General features: G+C 39.0%; 1 protein-coding gene across 1 annotated transcript in view; it reads left to right on the forward strand.

The window, feature by feature from the left end:
• The window catches only part of DIP2C (disco interacting protein 2 homolog C), a gene marked incomplete at both ends in the record, with an annotated part of 288,528 nt that overhangs the window by 203,157 nt on the left and 72,255 nt on the right, over positions 1-13,116 (forward strand). Inside the window, 5 exons of the mRNA XM_079538586.1 lie at positions 1,535-1,645; positions 8,781-8,904; positions 9,566-9,675; positions 10,990-11,092; positions 11,458-11,522. Of these exons, the coding sequence (XP_079394712.1) occupies positions 1,535-1,645; positions 8,781-8,904; positions 9,566-9,675; positions 10,990-11,092; positions 11,458-11,522 (513 nt within the window). The remainder of the gene's footprint in view (positions 1-1,534; positions 1,646-8,780; positions 8,905-9,565; positions 9,676-10,989; positions 11,093-11,457; positions 11,523-13,116) is intronic.

The raw sequence follows: 13,116 nt of genomic DNA on the forward strand, positions 1-13,116 counted from the left end.
TCATTTAATTTATGGAAGGCAACTGTTTTGATACCATAAGAAAATACAGAAAACACTTCTAAACTATAGCAACTGACTCTTGGACAGTACATAAAAACAGTGTTTTTGCTCTGAGACATTGAAACATGCAATTCATACAGATGTCAAATCAGTTAAAACTGAAGACTTGTTAACAGTTTCAGCAAATTTTAAGGTGCTGCGATAGTTCATTCTGATCTTGTGTGCAAACTCAAAGGAGTTAAGATAGAAATTATGTGCAGTGCCTCTTGCATGCTGTTTCAGGTTCCAGCCTCTGAGGTCATTAACAAGTAATTGATGGCAAGGAGAGGTGTGGACTCTCTAGGCTACTAAATCCATAGCTAGACTGTGCTCTCACATATCCCCATCCATTTTGTACCTGGAGGATCTAAAGAGATTGTAGTGTCCATAGAAGTTAGCTGCCCAGTTTGCACATTTAGGGAAGTTGGGCACCAAGTGGGCATGCAGGTGATTTTCTGTATATATTTTATCTAGAATAGGGTGGGGTAGGGTAAGGTAGGGTGGGTAGGATACGGTAGTTCATTTGAAAGGAAAATACAAAGATCACTGAGTCCAATTGCATGACCTCTTCAAGGCCAAAAGTGAAAGCAGTATTATTGAGCGTATTGTCTGAATGCCTGCTGAACGCTGACAGGCATGGAGCATCAGCTACCTCACTAGGAAGCCTGTTCCAGTGTCTGAGCAACCTGACAGTAAAGAATTTTTTCCTGTTGTCCAGTCTGACCATTCCCTGGCACAGCTTTGTGCATTCACGTATATCCTGCCGTCAGTTATGATGAGCAGAGACCGACACCTTCCTCTGCACATCTCATCAGGAATTTGTAGGGACCCATGAGGTTACCTCTGGGCATCTTTTCTCCAAACTAGACAAACCAGTATCCTCAACCTCTACACATAGGATGTACTTTCCAGCCCTTTTACCAGCTTTATGATATGTTGCCAGCTTGGATGTGACATTCACTTTTCTAGACATCATTTGGTTGTGTTCACTAACGACACAGAAACTTCTATGCTTGGAAACAGTCCAGTCCTAAAATAAGATTATTGTGTGAGGCAAAGCCTCGGGAGACAAAATGTAATTGTTACTGATTGACATAATGATATAGTAGGTCTGGGTAATCAGAACTGTTTTCAGTAACTTAAAGGAAATACTAAATTAGAATGTAAAATTATTTCATTTGCTTGGTTATTTAATATCTGCAAAGCAATCAGTAAATTGAGAATCAGATGAAAGATATTGTCAATGTAGGAAACAATGCGTCACGAAAATGTTTAACTACGACCTAAGTGAAAACGTTCATAAAAGGAATGTGTGTCAGAAGAAATTCCTTCTGACTCCTCATTCATCCTTCATTAGGTATTTGAATGATTATTACTGAAATGTTTCTGTAATCACCTCTCCAGAAGGAAGATGGAAACTCCAACCATTGTCAGTTGAGGCCCATAATAAAACATGCATTTCAGGAACTCTTTAACACATGTCTCTTTGTTTCAGGTAACACTTGTATTCCCTAACAATGATCCTGCTGCTTTCATGGTAGCATTTTATGGCTGCCTGCTTGCGGAAGTTGTCCCCGTCCCTATCGAAGTGCCACTTACAAGAAAGGTAGGGAACCAAATCTCTGTATTGCATTTTAAAACTTGTCAGAATGAATCATGACCAAGCCTAAGTTTTGATTATATTTTTGTGGGTAACTAGCCCTGACTGTACAGATACAAAGATAGCGTTGTGTGGTGAGTTGTATATAGTTCCTTCTTTTTTGGGATGGCAAATGTCAAGATGTGCCTGCAGTTGCAGCAAATGCTGGAGGGCTGCCTGGGAAAGGAGAAGAAAATTTTGCAAGAGAACAGTTCTGCCAGCCTTACATGCAATAATCTTTGCAGCCTCTCCAAGCATAGTCATGTTGGCTACTGACAAAGAATCACTGGCAGCAATTGCTGATTTTCTACCTGTCCCTGCAACCAAAGCTATAATACCACTAGTTCTGTGTATGCAACTTCAGAGCATTTAGGGAAATGCCTTCTCCTGTGTCTGTATCTGCATTTGTATCCTGAAGCTTCTGTCACCACTGTCATCTCTGCCAAGGGTCGCCTTTGAGCAAAATGAGTTTGGGAATTCTCGTCACGGAGCCAATTCATAAACAAAACTGACCACAGCAAAAAAGGTTTCTCAGATGCAGTATTGGTCCAGATTCCACTGTTAGTTCCTTTGAAGGTGTTAGCAGGCAAGTAGGGCTGTTTCAGATTGAAAATATGCTTGGGGGGTAATGAGGGGATGGGGCTCAGTGGTGTAGATGAACCACAGCTGGAAAGCTCATACTGATGCTGATGAACATACTTTTTTTTTTTTGAGGATGCATACCTTTGAGGCTGTAAATATATTTATTCCAAACTCTTTTTGTCATGTCCTCTTAATTTTAGCTTGGCTGGAAGCAGTTTGTTCTAAGGTACTCCTAATCATCCCTTACGTAATGCCTTTGTTCTTAGTTAGCTCCAATAATGCCTAACTTTAATTGTTTGGTCTGGAATTGTCTGTGCAACACGTCTTCCTTAATCCTCTTTGTGGTATAAGCTAATGCTAGTTATTTGTAAAATGTTATATTTGAGTGCTCTGAGGAGAGGAGTGGACTGTGGAATGACTGTAATGATCTTATCAGAATCATGCTGCATTTGCATCAAGCTATCACCGTGCTTTCACATTTGAGTGCAGCACTATAAGGTAATTTGAAGTAGTAACATAAGGTGAGAATTATTTCTATAAAGAGATTTTACATGCATCAACAAAATAAGGCAAATAGACTGCATCCATTGGAAGGTCATACGGAATGTTCACAAAGGTAGCTCTACTTTCATTCCACAAAAAAGAAGCAACATGTCTTTTAGGGATAAAGAAATCTAGTATGTCTTTCCTTGTTAGTTATTTTCCTAAGCATAATCGCATATTAAAATACATGGATAGATGTAAAATGTATTTATTTTAGAACATCTGATACCATATCCGTCCAGTAAGCTATAAAATCCAGCTGTCCAAGCAATCTGATCTAGCTGTGCACATCCCTGTGCATTGCAGGGAAGTTGGACTAGATGACCTTTAGAGATCCCTTTCAACTCTGAGGATTCTATGATTCTCCAATGAAATACCCTATGTCAAATGAATAACTTACCCCAATTTGGCTTCACCCCGTGTTTTTTTAGTATGTGCATATGTATGTGTATAAAAATAGGCACTTACACATGCAGATACGTATATATTTATATAAGGCAATAACTACAGACTCAGTCTGTTTAACTATTGCCAGGATCATTCCATAATGTTTAAATATTGCATTGATAAAACAATAACAAAGATGTCAGCAGTAAAATTAAAAAGCAACATGATATGTCATCTATAAATAAAACCATGCAATCTCACAGCATATACTATTACAAATATTTCTGCATTTGTTTATATGGAGCAGGAACTGGAGTGGAAGCAATGAGATGAAAATCATGTTCTGAGTAGTCCCAGAAGGAATACCTCTGCTTGGTCAAATGGCAGCAGATCGCTTCTGGCATCCGTGGGAAGATGTCATTTGTGTCATCACACAATGGGCCTAGGCTGTTCTTTTGTAATTTACCATCATTTGTTCTCTTTTCTTCACACTTCAGTAAGTTCTGGCAGTGTACATTTTTTGGTTTGTGTTTTGGAAGACAAATGCAAACCAACAAATAGACCAATAATTATATTATGGGCTAATATAGACTTGGAAAATAGCAAGTCGATGTAGATGATCTATTTCAGGGAGTTAGATTATGAGCTCATCTTTAAGATTAAAAATGTGTGTTAATAGCTTTAATAATGTTCTGCATCTTCATAAGGAAGAGTTTTTCACAGCTCCTTGCAAATTATGCTTGACAGTTCAAAATTGAACAGAAATATTTGCAGTATTGGTAATATTTGGTAGTATTTTGGCTTCTATGTTACTTTGCAGGCATCTGTGCACATATGAAACTAAAGCCTGCAGCCCATATATTTTGTGTGTATTCCCTATCTTTGTATCATGAGTGTAATTTCTTTTAGCTTTTGACAGTTTATTTTCAGGTTCATTACTAGCTGAGGGTCCATCTCGTGCTCTTTCCTTCTGTATCACATCTTCATGTTGAGCTAGAAGTACTCTGTTTCCCCAGAGAACTTCAGGAGATGTGTCTGACATGGCAGCTGGGATGGATTGCCTGGATTCCCAGCCACCAAGTCTTCAGTTTTGTTTATTCTCAGAACACTTCCTGATCTTTAGCAAGGATCCAGGGGTTGGAATTTGTGTCAGCGTGGTTTGGGCTCTTTGCAATTAGGAAATCAGATCTAAAATTAAAGACTGCAATCCCAGGCTTTTTTTTTTTTTACATCAAGACTAACTCTTTATTCTAGAAGTATTCAGGCACTTTACAGTCACTGTAGCAATAGAGTAACCATAATGTTTGGTTTTTTTTTTTCTTTTTTTCGTATTTATTTAAAAATATGTTTTTAATTTCTTTTTCTTCAGATTTTGCAGGATATATTTTATTCCATTTGATGAGCACCATGAAATTTATTCTACTACTCTGATACAGCCAGGGGAGTTAATCTGTTTTAATCTTAAAGTAATGTTTTTGCTCTCCAAGCACATTCATAATCATGCTCAGTCACACACTGAATATAAGAATGGTGATTCTATGTAGATCCTTATGGCCTTTTGTCACAGTTGATGAAGATTTGTAGCAGGTTATGACATGAAAGCATATAAAAATCTATTTCTCAGTCACTGTTTCATAGCCTGATAGGCTTGATGCTAAGTGTGCTTCTCCAGTTTCTAGTTGACAACACGATTTTAAAGTACACTTGCTTGTTTTCATAGCAAATTTGGTGATTCTCACTCCAGGGCAATTCTTTAAAAAAAAAAAGCAACATTTTTTAAAGAGTAAAAGTGGTATTTCAGGAGCTCTTTATAGTAATCCTGAAAACTTCAGTTAAAGCTGTAACGGCAGCCAGAGAATGATATCTTTTTAAAGAACCCCACTCTTTCATTTGATGGCAGAATTTTGTTCCATTGGAAATATGTCTCAATGTTTATTCTCATATTAGGACATCTTCAGGACTTGAGATAAAATGTGTTTCCTCTCTGCTTTAGTTATTATTGCACTGTGTCTGATATACTGCTATGTATATAATTTTCTATGCAATGTCTTCTGACAACGACTCACCTTCCTGCACTGGATGTAAAACAATTGTTATATTTTTCCTTTTGGTGGCACAGCCTTTCAGCCCCAGCCACAGCCAAACCCTGGTGCATTCTGCTGGAAGTGCATCAGCACTGTGCCTACATCATGGTCCCTATGCTCTGCAGCAGCCGTGTACTGGGCACAGGCCCTTGCTCAGTTGGCCACCATAAATCCATGGTCCCTTAGACTCTGCATTTTCTTTTTATGCTTCCAAGTTTAGGAAATTGTAGCTTCCTAGAGAGAACCAACATCTAACATTTAAGGAGGAGGTTTTTCACACAGAGGGTGGCGAGGCACTGGAACAGGTTGCCCAAGGAGGTTGTGGGTGCCTCATCCCTGGAGGCATCCAAGGCCAGGCTGGATGTGGCTCTGGCAGCCTGGTCTGCTGGTTGGTGACCTGCACATAGCAGGGGGGTTGAAACTATATGATCTTTGAGGTCCTTTTCGACCCAGGCCATTTTATGGCCCCCTGCCAGAAATAACAAATGTCCTCTTTTATTAAGACTTTTTGACATTAAAACCACTCATAGTTGTAGATTTCACATGCAAATCATAGCCAGATAGCAAAGCACTCTTTCTGATGAGACAGCTGTTTTCTTCCTCTTAAAGCCAGCTGTGAAAATTGCATCTGCTTTGTGTTTAATTTTTTATTAACGTCTTTGATAGTTGTATGTTTTAAATGGAGGGTTTTCTCAATTCATTTTCACTTTTGTTTCTAAAGTGCTGGTGCACCAGAAGGATGCCCTGTTTGTTCTTTGCCAGCAAATGCTTGTCAGCGCAAAGGCAAATGGAGTTCAAATAAGCATTGTAACAAAACACAAGATTAGTTCAGCGTTGCCACCTAATTCTCATTTTAAAACCAGTCTGGAACATGAACTGGACAGCAGTAACCTTTATCAGCTCAGCCTTTGCACTGGCTGTCTCTTCCTTCCTTCCATATTAGATAAGGATGTGCGCTCTCACTTGCAGAGAAAAGAACATAATTGTTTTCCTTCACACAAATCCTCTCACAAAGCATTACAGAAATGACATTAACTGCATACTGAAATGCAGCCACACGTGGCATTTTTTTATCCTGACAATGAATTATCATTCTCTGCAGCAGCAAGAAGACAATTTGCCTCCAGGTAGAGGTGAAAACCTTCAGGGAACCTTTAATAAAAGTCGTTAGAGAACTTTGAATGGCTCCCTACAGCAGAGAGGATTTCCATCTTGCTTCATCTGAAGGCTTGATCTCCCTAGGTGTGTGCAGACATCGTCTGAAGCTGAGCAGACCTCGTTTTTTGTACCTCAGCAAGTGCTCTGCCATCTGGAAATGTGAAATGGTAGCTGTGAAGCCAGCATTTGGTCTCAGAGCTCATGCTGTAATACTTGAGCTGTATCTTCTGCCTTCCACCTTCACTACTTGCTGTTTCAAGCTGTAAGTTGTGGAGGCAACTCTCTCCCTGCCTGTGCAGGTTGGACTGTGCTGGTTCAGTGGTTTCAGCTGGGCACTGTTGGACCTCTGAGGCTTTTTCCACCCCTGAAAAATTCAGCAAATTAAGGTGTTTGTGGCAAGTGAGAGTTCACCGAACTAGCAGATTTAACATTAATTAACAAAATAGCAAATAATGCTGCTGAGAAAACTATATGTCCTGAAAATATAAGTAGATGATTTGATTTCTTTTTTTTTTTTTTTTAACTTATAAGGCACTTTTTGGCACCGTGGATGTTTGTTTTACATTCCTAAGAAGGGACAAAGACAGCTGGTCCCTGAAAGGGGCAAGAATCGATGCTTGAAGTCGGAAGTCTTTTTCATTGCCCACATAGAATCTTTGACTGCTTCACACAAATAACTCTATTTTCAGCTCAAATCTCACTACAAGAAGGATATTGAGTCTACTCCAACCTAGGTGATTCTGGTTCTATATACGTATTTTGAGGTGCTTCAGAAAGCAAATATGATTTTATTTTTCCTCTGGTCTCCTTGATACCTCATTTTAGCCTAATCTATTTGACTACAAAAATCTGCAGTAAAAATTAGTCAGATATACCTTGGGACTTTATTATGCAGCCTTGCTTTGAATAAATCAATGTATTAAGGCAACTGTTTTGTATTTCTGGTTGCTTCTTGTGCATGCATCTACTTCTATGGCTTTGCTCTGCTGAAGAGCCTAATGGATAGATGTAAAGTTCATGAAAGAATCATGACAGGACACTGTGTGTAAAGCTGACATACTGCCGTGGAAGCACAGCAGCTCTTAAGTAACAACTATGGCCTAGACTTGAAAATCGTTACATGACTTTTTAGCCTCCATGCCCATATCCTCTTGATGACAGTAAAACATAATGTGCTTTCTCTAATGGGCACTTGACTATCTGAAGTGCTCCTGAAACGTGTGTACAGCTACTCAATGAAAAGTTTATTGACAAATCAGATTACATCAACAAACAGTGATACTGTCACCACTGTGCATCTGCCGTATTATCTCTAAAGCTGAAAGCATTCTCCAGGAGGAAGTATCTGTAAGCTGTGTTATTTCCTAGAATCTTCATGGAATCACAGAATTGCAGAACGGTTGAGGTTAGAAGGGACCTCACTGGATGTCATCTTGTCCAATCCCACTGCGTAAGCAGGGACATTAGTGCAACCTATTCCAGTGCTTGATTAGTCTCACAGTAAAAAGGCATTCCTTTATATTCAGATGGAACCTCCCATGTTTCAGTTTGTATGAATTGATGACATTTCCCCTGAATCTTTTCTTCTCCAGGCTATACAGTCCCAGTTCTCTCAGGCTTTCCACACAGGAGAAATGCTCCAGTCCCTTCATCATCTTTGTGGCCCTTCGTTGGACTCTCTAAAGTTTCTCTATATGTTTGTTTCTTGTACTGGAGGGCTCAGGATCTGACACAGTACACTAGATGGGGCTTCATCAGTGCTGAGTAGATGGAAGGGATCGCCTTGCTTGACCTGCTGGCAGCTTTGCCTAATGCAGCCAAGTATGCCCTTGGCCTTCTTTTCGCAAGAGCACGTTACTGACTCATGTCCAATTGGTGTCCACCAGGATCCCCAGATCCTTTTCTACAAATCTTTCCAACTGGATGGCCTCCAGCATGTCCTGGTGCCTTGTTCTTCCCCAGGAGCTGGACTTTGCATTTCTTGTTGAACCTCATGAGCTTTCTTCCTCCCTTGTCTCCAGCGTGCCCAGGCCCCCCTAGGTAGCAGCACAGTCCTCAGGTATATCAGCCACTCCTCTCAGGCACTTCTTATTTCCGAGCAGTTCAGAAAGCAGACACCATCTAATGCCTTCAACATATTGTATGATTTATATTGTTTGAGCTGAGAAAATATCTAGGTTGTGGAATGCCGTTGTCAATTTGCAGATTGGTTTTTCTAATCATTTAAATTGCTTCAAGGAAAGAGACTGTTTTCCTCTCAAGATAATATGCCAAAGGACAAAAATGTTTCCAGCCTGCAGTCACTTCTGATCAATTTTGTGTGTTGTTTTCATTTTGACTTCTATCAGGATGCAGGAAGCCAACAGATAGGCTTTTTGCTTGGGAGCTGTGGAGTTACTGTGGCCTTGACAAGTGATGCATGCCATAAAGGACTGCCTAAAAGCCCCACGGGGGAGATACCACAGTTTAAAGGTAAGCTATCTCTTGTTTACAGTGGATGTCTTAAAATTTACTACAACAGTCATTGTATTTGTTTACTTGGAGTGGGTGAAATTAAATTCTAAATTCAGCTTACGTGCAGCCAGGACCCATAACACATCGCATGCCACAGGAGCAGCCACGGCTGTTAGGGTGCTGTTGCCCAGCTGTGTGTTATTGTGCCACTGTTACACATTGCTGCTCCCTGTTTCTAGCTGCCAATGGGTGTAATTTGCTTCATGGCCAGCTCAGCTGGGCTACCAAAACCATCGTCAGTCCCAAAATACAGTCAGCCAACAGATTTTGTGCTATAGTAGATGAGAAGCGTTCAGACAATTCAGTCCTATAGCTTAGAGGTTGGGACTGTAACCTCTGGTAAGAGCACAGTAATAAACTATTTGGGTCAGTAACAGCTTAAACTGCCTGGCTATTTCTTCGGGGCTGTCTGAGCGCTCCTCAGTGCTTGGTAGCTGTGTTAAGAAAGCCATTTTGAAAAATCTTTTTTTTCCATGCTACACTGAGGTTTAAAAGCAGAACTGTTTAGATAATGGTGATGTGGATATCCAGGAAAAAACTTCGGCCGGGAAGAATTTTGTTGTGTCTTGTCCTGCAGAAGCTCAACAATAGCTGACTTTTCTTTGTGACTGTGTCTCAGGCTGGCCAAAGCTGCTGTGGTTTGTCACAGAGTCTAAACATCTCTCCAAGCCTCCTCGTGACTGGTTCCCACATATCAAAGATGCAAACAATGACACAGCTTACATCGAGGTGAGTTAATGAAGACTCATCTTCCTTTGAATCATTGCATATGGCACTTCTGGATTAGATAAACATAATTATTCATTTGCTAGTCACAGAAGCGAAGAACATCCTGTGTTAGTCTGTTAGTAAGTAATATTTTCTAATAAAATCCTGTAGATTGATTTCAGAAAAGTTAATGAAATGTTAAATTGTATTTCAGGAGTTTTTAACGTTGATGTTTTATGTCATCTACGCAACTGTCACAATATTACATTAAATTTGCCTTGACCAACCTAGGTCTCGTTCACAATGTGTACTTGCCCAGCAGCACTGAGATGTACAGACAGCAAGCTTCACAAGGAAGCTTCAGTTCTCATATCCTACCCTTCAGACCCTTTGAAAAAGAAGGAACTTCTTGTTCAAAAGCTTGTCTGTGACATACTGCTTTGTGAGTCACACTCTTCCCATAAGACCAACATCAAGAAGGGAAAATTAGCAATGCTGTTATGCTTAATTTTTCTCTTATTATTTTTCCATTCTTCTACTTCTGTGTAAATTCAAATGTTTTGAATTCAGTGGTGTTAGCACTGAATTTAAATGACTATTCAAAGGAATAAGTCCAAGGAAAGATATTTCCTGCCTTTGCACAGTCAGAACACTAGGTTCAAGGAACAGAAATAAGTCCATTTTCAGTCTTGTTGATTATCTTCATTATGGAGAAAGAGAAATGTTTAATTTGTTTTAATTGGGACTGATAGTTTTCAAACTCTTGCATAAAGTTGCAAAAATTGCCATGATCATCAGCAGTGATCTCCTACCTCTTTTCTATGCTGCTTTCTCTTTATTCTCATACTCTAGAAGTCAAACAGCTTGTGTCTTTCAGAATATATATAGAGAGATAGATTATTATAGAGTCCAACAGTGATTCTGTCATCAGCTCTTATTCCATGCCATATATGTCACAGAAGGGAGTTCAGATTTATTAGCTGGCCTATAAAATCTAACATGTTAACATTGAGCAGACTGAACTAGGTTTTTCTCTGCCAAATTTAGCCAGTCCTTTAGCCATTAACATGGTCAGAATTCTTAGAATCGTTTTTCCCCAATGCCTGTATTCCAGCAACAGATGGATTTCTAATATTGAGCCTGGGAAGCTTCAATCAGGAAGAGAGATCCTGACTGAAAAAATCATCCCAACCTTCTCAGTACTTCTGCCTTCTTAAAATAGGATCATTAAATGTGCCCAGTATTCACCTAATAAGAAACATTTTCAACTATTAAATAATGGAAATGGGGCAGCATTTCACCATACACTGACTTTCTCTACTTGATTCTTTTTAGTACAAAACATGTAAAGATGGAAGTGTGCTCGGGGTGACTGTGACAAGGATTGCACTGCTGACGCACTGCCAAGCCCTGACCCAGGCATGTGGATACACAGAAGGTATGGAGTACACTTACCTTGTTTTAGGAAAGTATGAGTTGTAATTTGTGTGATTTGTCATTTGCATTCTTGTCTAATGCACAGATCTGTGTTAAAAGCTTGCAGATTTTTTGAAAGATGTTTTTTTTTTCCTCGTTGATTTCAGAAAATGTACTTTTAAAATATCTTTATGAGAGGTACAAAGAAAAGACAAATAATGTCCTAGCCAAGACAAATCCCACAGTGGAGGCTTACTGTGAATGTTAAGCTTTGAGGTCATCAGTCATGTTATACTGAAGCGCACTCTGTTTCCTTCCTTTGAGTGTGTTTGATTTGAGTCGATGCCATTTTCTAAAATATCAACTCTTTTTGTTTTCTTTGGACAGCTGAAACAATTGTGAATGTATTAGATTTCAAGAAGGATGTTGGTTTATGGCATGGGATTCTTACAGTAAGTATGTTTTTTTATTTTCTGTGAATATTTAAAATAAACTAACCTCATATGCCTACTACTATCACAAACTGGGATGTCCTACAGTTTCCTCTAATACAATATTTTCTGCTTTGAAGGCAAAAAATATATGACTTAAACCCACAATCCTCTGCTAGTGCACTTACTCGTAATGAGCACAGTAAAGATGTCAGTGTTTTTACGATCATATCGAGTACTCTGGCCCCTTTCTTACCATCTCGTTCTGATCTCGTTTGTGAATGTTTTTCAGATCAGACTTAAAAGCAGAAACATGTGAAGAGCGTTAGTACTTACCTCTGTAAGAATATGGTCCAGTGGCATAGCTGTATTGCCACTGACTTGTCTATCCAAACTCCCACAAATAGGTGTTTCTGGAAACATGAAAGCATTTCTCATACTTTAAGCTGCGTACATTTTCTTCTTGCTGTTTGAATCTCTTCATCAATTTATGTAGGAGCCAATTGCCATATTTTTATTTATGACAGAATGCTGTTTGCTGATCACATTAAGAAAAGCTGACAAGTTTTGAAGGGTCGCTGTTTGGGAGTGCCATGATAAACAGTTCATACATGCTGTGATTCCCAGGGAGCTGACACACTTTTCAGTGTTATGTTGCTCCTAATATCTAAGGGCAGTAATAACACTTGTAAAGCTGGAACACCCTATTAGGCTTAGTGTCCATACACATCTCACAGCAGAACAAACAATTTATATCATTGTTGAAAGCAAACATGTAAAAAGCCTTTTCAGTGCCTTCCTTTGCTGTTTATCTTGCTGTGAATTTCTTGTTCGTACTGTTCAGATGGCCAGCCCAGTGGGACACTTAACCTGTGTCAGTAAAACTTTCTTAAACCTAGATTTTCCAAAGGAAATAGTTTATTTAACTCAATCTGCAGTAAGGAGAGATATGCTGCCCTCCAAAGATGTTTCTAAATGCTAAGAAAAGCAAGCTGTTTGAAAGCAACCCATGAGAAATTACTAAAGCAATTGACTGCTTCAGCCTAGGAGACCTGTTCGCTGTCATTGGCTTCTTTTTTCTATGCATTCTTCAACTTCTCGTAACCTTGTTAAAAACACTGGAAATTACCTACCTGGAGCAGAATTAAAAAAAAAAAAAAAAAAAAAAAAAAGAAGTCATCTTTCTTTATATATTAAAATAATTTGGTCCCTGCTTAATCCATGAGTTCACTTTCTTGGTCTACTCTCTTTCAAATAATTTTTTCCCACTGGCAAGTCTTTGTGGAGATGATTTTCTTTAGAAGGATATATAGGGAGAAGTCATACCAAAAAATAGCAGGCTCAGGGATGATAGTAACCTACACAGCCATCAGGCAACCGTTGTTCATCCAATAGATCTATGTATTTTTTAGTGCTTACTGTTACTTTTGTATTTGAAGTCAATTGCTTAGGAAGAAAACCTATTTAAAACTTTTTTCTGTTCTGCTTCAAAGTTATGATCTGATTAGTCTAAATGTCTAAATCTGTAATCATTAATTAAAACATTCAAACATGGTGATTCCATTTCTTCTTAATGTAAATATCTAAATAGGAAAAGATAAATGCCAGTGCTGAA

Source organism: Tetrao urogallus, assembly GCF_951394365.1.
Source record: "Tetrao urogallus genome assembly, chromosome: 7".
In the NCBI taxonomy this organism is placed as follows: domain Eukaryota; kingdom Metazoa; phylum Chordata; class Aves; order Galliformes; family Phasianidae; genus Tetrao; species Tetrao urogallus.